At 43.8% G+C, this 10,847-nt stretch overlaps 1 protein-coding gene across 1 annotated transcript; it reads right to left on the bottom strand.

Moving 5' to 3' along the window:
• Positions 1 to 958: 958 nt before the first annotated feature.
• On the bottom strand, positions 959 to 2,389 carry LOC147985366 (homeobox-leucine zipper protein HOX19-like). Its single transcript, XM_087541534.1, has 4 exons — positions 2,126 to 2,389; positions 1,945 to 2,024; positions 1,736 to 1,852; positions 959 to 962 (listed from the first exon to the last, which is right to left on the bottom strand). The coding sequence occupies exons 1-4, from the start codon at positions 2,387 to 2,389 to the stop codon at positions 959 to 961; spliced, it is 465 nt and encodes a 154-aa protein (XP_087397660.1).
• Between the last annotated feature and the right edge of the window lie 8,458 nt (positions 2,390 to 10,847).

The following is a 10,847-nucleotide window of genomic DNA, read 5'->3' on the forward strand; positions in this document are numbered from 1 at the left end:
GCTATCACAGGACTGTTGAAGGATCTAAGTGCAGAGTTTGCTCTCAAGGACCTTGGAGACTTGCATTATTTCCTAGGGATAGAAGTGAAGAAACATGAGGATGGCCTTCATCTCTCCCAGGAAAAGTATGCAACAGATTTGGTAAAAAAGGCTGGTTTGCAAGGGTGTAAACCCTCACCTACTCCACTATCCAGTTCAGAAAAATTGTCCCTTACAGAAGGGCAGCCCTTGGGTCAAGATGACAGTACAAGATATAGGAGTCTGGTAGGTGCACTTCAATATTTGACACTTACACGGCCTGATATTTCATTTGCTGTTAATAAGGTCTGTCAGTTTCTTCATGTACCCACCACAGTCCACTGGACTGCTGCAAAGCGTATAGTTCGATATGTCAAGAATACTCTCAATATTGGTCTGAATTTCAGTAAGTCATCATCTACACTTTTGAGTGCTTTCTCAGATTCTGACTGGGCAGGCTGCTTCGATGACAGGCGGCCCACTGGTGGCTTTGCAGTATTTTTGGGTCCCAATTTAATTTCATGGTGTGCAAGAAAACGGGCAATTGTCTGTCGATCCAGTACAGAGGCAGAATACAAAGCATTGGAAAATGCCACAACTGAGATCATATGGGTGCAATCACTGCTGAAGGAACTTGGTGTAAAAAATACTCAAGCTCCATGTTTATGGTGTGATAATCTGGGTGCTACATACTTGTCTGCCAATCCAGTGTTTCATGCTAGGACTAAACACATCGAAATTGATTTTCACTTTGTCAGAGAACGAGTGGCTCAGAAGAAACTTGACATACGTTTTGTGCATTCCAAGGATCAGATAGCAGATGGATTCACAAAACCTCTTCCCACAAGAAGCTTTGAAGATGTCAAACATAATCTCAACTTGATAAAGTTGTGATTAAGGGAGGGTGTTAAACATAGTTCTGTAGCGTGTCAGGGTTACATTACCTGCGCATATACATTAGGTAGTTAGGAAGGACATTTATCTTAACCATAGTCCTTATCTCTACCTCTTTCTTCTTTCTCAAGATTGTAATCCCAACTACTGTATGCGCTATCTCAGGGAGGTGCGCCCCTGGCCTTTATAACACGCAACAGCGCTCCCACGATGGGTAAGACGCTTTCGCCTATTCGCACACTCTTCTGGAAAAATAGCTTTATAAAGGACTTCTCCAACATTAGTTATAGGGTGTCTGAGAAAAAGAGACAGTTTATTACTGCTTTTGTGGCAAACCTCAACTAATTTTCTACTAGCTTAGTCTTTAGTTCTTCCCCCTCCCACCTCCACCCTGTGTGGTGTTGGTCCCCCATGTAAATATGTAAAGTTACTTTTGTGATTGCTTAATACATATGCGGTAGGAGGCTCTCCTAACAAGGTTAAAAAAAACGACCTAAGTCATCATAACTTAATTTTCATTCAGAAGTTGCTTATCACACAAAGACTCGATGGTTCGAAAAGAACCCAAGACTCGGAGTCATTCAACGAAAGACTGAAGCATTCTTGCCAAATACTGACAAGGTTTAACCCCGCGCCATTATTTACATTTCACTATTGTATTTTTCTTAAGAAACCCTGGAGATATTCTAGTTGTTAAAACGTTAAAATACTGATCTTTATCCATATGCTTTACAAATACTTTTGGCCATGGTGATCTCTGAAGATTTTGTCGCAGAATGAGCACACGGTAACTAAGTTGACGCCATTTTTAGTATTGCCATACCGAGAAATACTCGTCAGTTGCTGCAGCTCCATCTTCAGCTTCTGGTTCTCCTTGATTAGCCCTTGGGACTTTCTCTTGAGATGCTCATAATCCTCTGCCGTCTGCTTCTGCTTGCTCCTAAAATGTGGACATAATCACCTATCAAAAAACCATACTACAAACGCCGTGATAAATACATGGACAATTCTGAGTTGTGAGAGTGCAAGTACCGGGCTCTTCTGTTCTGAAACCAGACTTCGACTTGGCGTGGTTTTATGTCCAGCCTCTTCGCCAGCCCTTGCTTCACAGTCTAATTGTTTTGTAATCATGGCCTCAACTTCTCTATGATAAGAAAGAACATGGGAGTTCTGATGCCTTAAAATGCTAGGCAATGTTTTGGCATGAACTTACCGCGTCAAGGTTGCAATGTTCTTCATAGACACCTTCGAGCACCGTCACCTGTTCAGCGCTAAGCCGTAGCTTCTTCCTTAGATGACCATCGTCGTGATCATCGCTGCCTTGATCTGGGAACAAGGCCTTGAGTTGGACAAGCGGTTTTGGATTGGAGTTGGAGCCAGTGCCTCGCTTAGATTTGGAGTGCTTGCTGTTGCTAGCAGATCCACTGCCAAGGGAAAGGGCAGTCATTTCCTCTATTTCTTCTTCCATCTCAGCCATTTTTACTTCTCCCAAGGGAAACTGCATCTCTGCTGGTGGATCTCAGCTATGTTTCTTGATTGGAAACCATACTTCTATCAGAGCAAAAGCACGTATATATTGTGGAGGATGTGTGGCGGTTTTGTTGGTGGCCTCTTAATTTGGTGATGACTCCAATTCGGGGAGCAAAGACTGCAATAAAACGATGATGTTTAGAGCTCCAGTTAATCGGTGTTGTAATTGTCACTGGGGTTTCTTCAGAACCCATCGTGCATGCTGGACATTTTCTAGGCAAGATGTGCATCAGAGATTGTTTTTTGCTTCCCTTTATTCTTTCTCCTCATCACGGTTCAGGATTGTAACTGGGGGTTTCAGTTATTGGACGTATCATAAACTGCACTTATTACAAGAACCAGCGTTTATTGCCACGTTGCCCGTTTCGTTGGACCAAGCCAAGTCGGTCTATTTTTTGTAACCTATAAAGGCTGCCCCCTTGCAAAAAATAAATAAAACCTAAAGCTGTCAGTTAATGTTCTTGTACTACTAATTATAAGGCCTGGATAGAAATAATATTAACATTTTGTGCTGGAATGTGCGAGGCCTAAATGATAAGGCTCGTCGTTCCACTGTTAGAGATACGGTCGTTGCGTCTCAGGTGTCTATTGTTTGTCTTCAAGAAACTAAAATTGAGGTCTTTTCTCCTTATATGGTTGCGCAATGTCTTGGACCTTCCTTAGATGAATTTCGTTTTCTACCCGCGGATGGGACTGGGGGGGGGGGGGGGGGGGGGGGAGGGGGATTCTTATTGCTTGGGACTCTTCGAAGGTCGAGGGTGATAGCACCATCATGGGCGAGTTCTCCATGACGATCAGATTCACGTATGGTGGCTACTCTCATTTCTGGATAACATCAGTCCATGGGCCTCAGGCTACGAGTGATAAAATCCGTTTTCTTGAGGAAATTAGGAATACTCGCAGCAACATTCATGGGCCATGGGCGGTCATGGGTGATTTTAACTTAATCCTGGAAGCAAAGGACAAGAATAACCGTAATCTCAATAGACAATTGATGGGCAAGTTCAGGCGGATCGTTGATGATCTGCAATTGAGTGACATTCATTTAAATGGTCGGGCTTATACGTGGTCGAATGACAAACAAAACACCGTTCTTTGCAAGATTGATCGTGTCCTTGGCTCCATTTAATGGCACACTCAATTCCCAGGCTGTTTCTTGCAAGGGAATCTCGTCCTCTTTATCAGATCACTGCCCACTCTTGCTGTCCACGGTCGTTAAAGCATTCAAGTGCAAAAGGTTCAGATTTGAGACCTTTTGGACGCATAGAGATGGCTTCACCGAAATAGTTGATTCAGCTTGGAATAACTCGGATGGGGAGATAAGCTCCAATCCCATTATGCGTTTCCATGATAAACTCAAACGAACGGCAAAAGCTCTCCAAAGATGGAGCGCTAGAAAATATGGAGACATTCAAGAACAGATTGTTTGGGGAAAGACCATAATTGGCCTCTTTGATCAGGCCGAATACAGTAGAGTGTTGTCCTTCAGAGAGAGTTGGTTTAGAAGGGAGTTGAAACAAAAATTGATGGGTCTATGCACGATTGAAAGGACTATGGCTCGGCAAAGGACGAGAATTCAGAGGCTTCGTGAAGGGGATGCAAACACAACCTATTTTCATATCCATGCTAACCGCAGAAGAAGAAAGAACTTCATAGGTTCACTAGCTGATGGCAACACGGTTGTATCCGATCATAATGATATTGAAAATGCTCTTCGCGAACACTTTATTGGAAGGTTTGGCTCACCGACTGTCAGGTTTGAGACTCTGAATCTTGATGTTCTGGGTGTCAATCAACAAGATTTGAGCAGACTAGAGATGTCTTTTTCAGAGGAGGAAATTTGGGAAGCCATTAAGGATATGCCAAAGGAAAAGGCACCTGGACCTGACGGTTACAACATCTCTTTTTATCAAAGCTGCTGGCAGATTATAAAAAAAGACTTGAAGGAGGTATTTGATGCCATACATTCGCTTAATACACAGGCATTTGATAAGGTTAACAACGCACATTTGGTGCTTTTACCAAAAAGACCAGGAGCTAGAAGTCCTAACGACTTCCGACCGATCAGCCTTGTTCACAGCCTAGCAAAAATTGTGTCTAAAGTGCTCGCAAGGAGATTAGCCACTGTGCTCCCACATATAATTGGTGAAAATCAAGGTGCATTTTTAAAAGGTCGTTCGCTGCATGAGAATTTTAAATTGGTCCGAGAGTCAGCCAAGCTTTTGAAGGAAAGAAGATGCAAAAGCCTCATAATTAAACTGGACATTGCAAAGGCCTTCCTTCTTGAGGTCTTAAAGAGGATTGGCTTTGGTCCTAAATGGTGTGCTTGGATTGCCATGCTACTAAGAACCGCCTCTACTAAAATCTTGCTGAACGGAATTCCCGAAGTTAGTTTTTGGCTTGGTCGTGGGCTTAGGCAAGGAGATGCCCTTTCTCCCATGCTATTTACAATTGACATGGATATGTTAAGCAAGTTATTTGACAAGGCAGAGGAATGTGGAGTCATTGAGAAATTCACTAACAACCATGCCATTCCTCAACGTTTGTCCGTATACGCGGACGATGTCATTCTCTTTCTTAAAGCTGCACATAATGAGGTAGAGGCAACTAGAGTACTTTTAAATATTTTTGAGAGTGCCTCAGGTCTGAGATGTAACATGAACAAAAGTTCAATAACTCCAATTTCCTGCGAGGATCAGCTGATTGCCGAGTTTGGTAACACCTTAAACTGTCATATTGAACAACTTCCCATAAAGTATTTGGGTCTACCGCTTAGTCTGAAAAAATTGCGCAAAGAGGACTTTCAGTGCTTGATTGACAAGATCAGGAACAAATTAGGGACATGGCGAACCGGCTTTCTGTTTCAGAGTGGTCGTTTGATATTGGTTCAGACCATGCTTTCGGCTATACCAATTTTTCACCTCATGTCGTTGGATCCACCTCCGTGGGTGTTCAAGGCCATTCATAAAATTAGGAGAGCTTTTCTTTGGAAGGGTACTGAAGTTGTGAATGGTGGCCATTGTTTAGTGAGTTGGAAATATGTTTGCAGACCGAAGGAGTGTGGTGGCTTGGGCATACTGGACCTTGAGATTATGAATTCTGCTCTCAAGTTGCGTTGGGCGTGGAAGGCTCGTACTGCTCGGGATCGCTCTTGGAGCATCATGCTCAACCCCCTAGAGTATAACAATAAACAGCTTTTCAATGCTGCGGCTCGAGTGGTTTTGAGAAATGGGCAGCGATGCTACTTCTGGACGGATAGATGGATTGAGGGGGTCACTGTTGCAGATTATGCACCGGATGTTATTAACGCTGTCCCAACAGTCGTCAGAGAAAGAAGAACTGTTGCAGATGCAATGATTGATGGAGCTTGGATTAAGGATATTAAGGGGCAGATTTCTATTCGTACCTTCCATCAGGTGTTAAACTTATGGAAGATCGTTACCAATATTCATCTTGATCCCTCGAATGAAGATAAGTGGACTTGGACTTGGGAAGCAAAGGGAGATTATTCAGCAAGGTCTGTTTATAATGCGCATTTTTGTGCTGCGGTAAAATGCAGCATGGCCAATGGTATCTGGAAGACTTGGGCGCCTCTGAAAATTAAACTTTTTCTATGGTTGGTCATCAGAGGGCGTGTATGGACAAACAGCCGTCTTGCCAAACGTGGTTTACCTCACCAGGATGCTTGCTGCTACTGTCATAACACTCAAGAAACCGTTCATCATTTATTCATAGGTTGCTCGGTCGTGCAGATTATTTGGAATATGGTGCTTCAGTGGACTGGTTTGAGTGAGATAGTGCCTCAAGGATTACCGTCTCTCCAAGATTGGTGGCATAATGCTAGACTCATTACTCAAGGAACTAAGAGGAAATCTCTGAACTCCTTAGTTCACTTGATCACCTGGATCATATGGCGCGAGAGAAACAGAAGAGTCTTTGATAATCGCTTCACGTCTTTGCAAAATGTCATTGATCAAATCAAAGCTAACGCTAGGCAGTGGGAGGTGGCGAGTTTTGGTCGTTTGATCCTTCATTAACTGCATGTTATTGTGTTCGGCCTATAGGGCCTTTTTTGCGTGTTAGCTGTTCTTCGATTGGGTGTGTAGTTCGTTTTTCTATTTTTTCTGAGTTGTTTTGGATTGGTCGTGTTGTTTATCCCTCTTTCTTTAATATAATACATGCAACTCTCCTGCATGGTTCGAAAAAAACTAATTATGTACGTGCATGCCAAGCGTAATTTGGTCCCATTTTGTTTGTGTACATCCGCGATCGGGACGATCGGGACAATGTTTTATACTCCAGTGTCTCGGTTTTTTCGATTCATATTACTTGTCGCAGTTTTAGTACAACTTTGTAGGGACTAGTATCTTTCAAAAGTTAACTAAGAATTACAGTATGTTTTTCTTTTTGCGGGGATGAATTACAGTATGTTTCATTTCTCAGTGTCATATATGCTCGTCCACAAGGCAACGTCGTAAAGACCTTAAAAAAGAGCATTACCATTTACTAACACCACTGCAGAAAATAGACGGCTTAGAGAATGAAAAGTGCATATGGTGGCTGGGCTCTAGGGAGCTCGGATTTTTTTTCAGCAAAATACATTTTTGACATCTAAAAGAATCTGAAAAAAGTACACACATAAGCATATATGTCTGGTATATATGTAGGAAATTTCATGAACATTTTTGGTTGATCAGGATCATGAACATATATGTCCATATGAATATGTGATGTACACAAAAAGAGACAAATACATAGTTTAAAATGGGTTTTTTCTTTATTGTATTTGGGCCAACTTTTTGTCTTTTTTGTCCAGTCCGCCGATAGTCGTATTTTTTTAACAAAACTTTATATGTAATTAGAAAACATGTATATGTATTTGTGGAACAAAATTTGATACTTTTTAGAAAATTAAATTTATTTTGATTTATTTTCAAAGAACAGGCTCCCTATAACCACCTGCGATGGAGCCATCTGTGATACTCCACATGGTAGACAAAGTTTGTTGACAGCCATCTGGGATATGTCTTATCTCATATGCTCTTTCTATTAGAGCCATCTATGATGATGAAATTGTTCAAAATATGACCTAGATGCAATAATAAAGTTCTTAGTATTCTATTTCCATGTTCATAACTAAGTTTGTTTTTATGTGTTGTAATTGCGATGGTTCTTGAATATGAGATTCGGAGAGAAACCTAGTTGCATGTGTGAAAAGATAAACATCAAATAGATTCATAGTCCTCTAGACTAGCTCATGTATTGTTAATGGTTATGTTTTCCTAACCATGTGTATTGTTAGTGTAACAAGGATACCGGTAATAATGAGAATGCATTGTTAGGAATAATGGTGGTGGATATACCCAACTTATGAAATACAACAAGATATGTTGTCAGTATTTTTGTATAAAGTTTTAACGCTTACTTGGCCGGCTAGCTCGTGGTCTAACGCTTACTTGCACAAATATTCTCATGGTCTAACAAGATACCGGTTCTCTGCTTGAAAAAGCAATTGGAAGGAGCTGGAACGGAAGCGTCGTATCGTGGGAGCGTTGCAATCTCGGCAAGTTTGAACTGCATGTGGCGGCGGATAGTAGTAGCAGTCATGGGCATGGCAGCGGCTCGTATGGCCGGCTAGCTCGCAAGCGGCCCGTCGGGCAGTGCAGGCGGAGGTTCACGGGATCGGGTAGCGGCCGTGGCGTATGCATGTTCGTGTAAGGGTGCTGGACTCAGCCATTCATGAGGGCATCTTCCAGAGCCCCCAAAGCACTTATGGGTTTATCTGCAGGTTTATTGGAGAGCTTGAGCTGATTAAAGAACCAGCTTAACAAAACTCAAGAAGAGGGGCAGCAACAGTGTAGGCTGGTGTCCAGCGCCCAAAACGCCCTCCGTCGGGCTTTGCAAAAATCCATGTCGACGCTACTTGTCGTCGTGGAACAGGGGGGGGGCAGCGGCAGTGTGTAGAGATGCAAATGGTAACTTCCTGGGAAGCTCAGTCTTGTGCATAGCAGGAGTGGATGATCCGGTTATCATGGAGACAATTGCATGCAGGGAGGCTCTTGCCCTTGCACAAGATCTGAACCTCCATGATGTGGTAGTGGCGTCAAACGCAAAGAACGTCGTTGCTGCAATCAACAATTCAGATCAAGGACCTAATGGCACCATCATTGTAGAGATCAACAACTTATTACCTCTGTTTAGTAGTACTTTTACTTTTGAGTGTCGTGCCGTTAATGTTGAGGCACATAGTTTAGCCAAGCATGCATTTTCTTTGAGTCTGGGTCGCCATGTGTGGTTTGGCCAATCCCACGACCAGCGATGTATCCCATAGATTGTGGCATTTTCTGAATAAAGCTTGGTTTTCACCCTAAAAAAAGCTGGAATTAGGACGCATCATTCGAGATTTGTTTGGAAAGAAAAGGGGACCGAGCCCACGTATACGACGCACATGCAGATTGATTCGAGCGAACGGAAAAAATCCATCAGCAATACAACATCGGAATTAGCGGAAGGCTTTAGCAAAGCTTGCATCGAGTCATGCATTTGGCAGCACACAGAACAGTGACACAGTGATACAGAGGATCTGGCTAAGCGCCAAGGAGCAAAGGACCTTCCGTGAGTAGCAAGTTCAATCAAGTTCCAGTCTAGTATTTTGCTACTTGTACACGAGAAGGGTATTAGAGACTTTGGGCTTTGCTAGACGTACACGGACTACAGGGCATCGCGTCTGGTAGCAGCTTGGTCAATTTTTCATGTGTCAGCCATACAAAGAATCATGATGCTAACGGGTACCAGGTTTGAGGTGGAGAAGTTCGACGGGACTGAGAACCTTGGGTTATGGCACACAATGGTGAAAGATTTTTTGGCACAATATGGATGCTTGAAGGCGTTGCGGAAAGTCATAACAGCTATGATGGAATTATCATGTGATGGATGGAAATTCGTGGAAGACAATTTGGGAGCCTCGAGCATGTCGTACAGCCGAACGAGTTCGGCTGGGTCGGACTAGGCAGTCTGACGGATCGACGTGAGTCGATTGGAACAGAAGATGGTGGTGGGATCAGTGAGGACGACATATGAGCGTGATGTTGATGGTGACCGACTTCTGGGCATGGAATCACGTGGCGCAAGCCCCGAGGGCTTGTGTGGCTTCGACAAGACTATGGCGTGGGGTTGATTCAAGATGGTGTATGCATGTGAGCTTGAAGTCGACGGGGCGCGAGGGTGGACTGATCATCTACCATGGAGTCATGTTGAAGGTGGAGCTGGATTGAGGGGCTACGACGTAAGTGCACAGAGAGTCGAAGCCTATTCATCAGGGAAAAAACGAGTGACACGTAGTTCATACTTGAGCCCAATGGTACGATGGAAGCGTAAAACTCGTCATTGGTCGGTGATGACCGATGATACTCTGCAGTGTGAGTTGAGTGGTGTGGGTTCGCGGCCCTTGATACTCGACCGGGACAGCAGAGGCTCGACGCAGTGATAGCGGCGAGACGTGCAGTTAGCACAGGACATGGAGACGGGCCAGGGCTCTGGTGGTCATACATGTGGTGAGACAACTGCTAATTTGACTCGGGGTGACTACAAGCAACGGTGAAATCCCTTCAAGTTTCAGAGGGGCGGTCAAGAAAGGAGCTTTGACGTTAAGTTCAGGTAACTCTTATGTGTGACACCCAATATGTGAGTTGTTCACTTTCATGCAGGTCAGTGATCAGTGTGTGATGGCGTTGGACGGATACTCTGAAAGTTGGGAGAACAAACTAGAGTAACAAGGAACTTAATTTTGCTCGAGTGTTGATTGTGGTCATGAAAAGAAGGGACTACAAGTTGCAGGTGGGGTCATATGGAGTCTTTGGAGTACCAGCGGTACTCATGGGATAAGCTCAAGTCCAATGTACATGGAAGTTTGATGCATGGACAAATCCAGGGTGGTGGAGTATATTCGCCAAAGTGGAGTTTGTTGGAGTTATGTCGAATATAGTGTACAAGGTAGGTTACAATTGTACTTGTGGTTGTATTGTGTTTAGATAGGATATGGAGTCGTGTCCTAGTAGGACACTTGTATCCTAGACCTCTCATATATAGCAGGGATAGACACACGATGTAACTTATGCCAACATATTAGCATAGGAACACAGGGGAAGCCAGCGGCTTGTGCCGGCGTCCAGGGCGACCGGGTGCGGTATTGTACCGGTGTCATGGGGAGGAGCGCCCACAGTCATGCCCCGGGGATGTAGCCATATCGGTGAACCTCGTTAACAAATCTCGACGTCGTGCTCGTGTGATTGCTTGGTCCTCGGATGATCAACGGTATACCTCGAATTTATTCTGACAAGTGGTATCATGAGATAGGTTGTTCAGAGGCCATGTTGCGTTGTTCAGAGGTCATGGGCATGGCAGCG

Source organism: Triticum urartu, chromosome 2A (genome assembly GCF_056163025.1).
Source record: "Triticum urartu cultivar PI428250 chromosome 2A, HENAU_Tu73, whole genome shotgun sequence".
Classification (NCBI taxonomy): Eukaryota; Viridiplantae; Streptophyta; class Magnoliopsida; order Poales; family Poaceae; genus Triticum; species Triticum urartu.

Excerpts from the sequence above, each read along its gene's own strand:
- LOC147985366 (XM_087541534.1), bottom strand. The coding sequence starts at position 2,389 with ATGGCTGAGATGGAAGAAGAAATAGAGGAAATGACTGCCCTTTCCCTT. Across the intron at positions 2,025-2,125 it reads AACATTGCAACCTTGACGCG|ACTGTGAAGCAAGGGCTGGC; the intron begins GTAAGTTCATGC and ends CAAAACAATTAG. Across the intron at positions 1,853-1,944 it reads TTTCAGAACAGAAGAGCCCG|GAGCAAGCAGAAGCAGACGG; the intron begins GTACTTGCACTC and ends TCCACATTTTAG.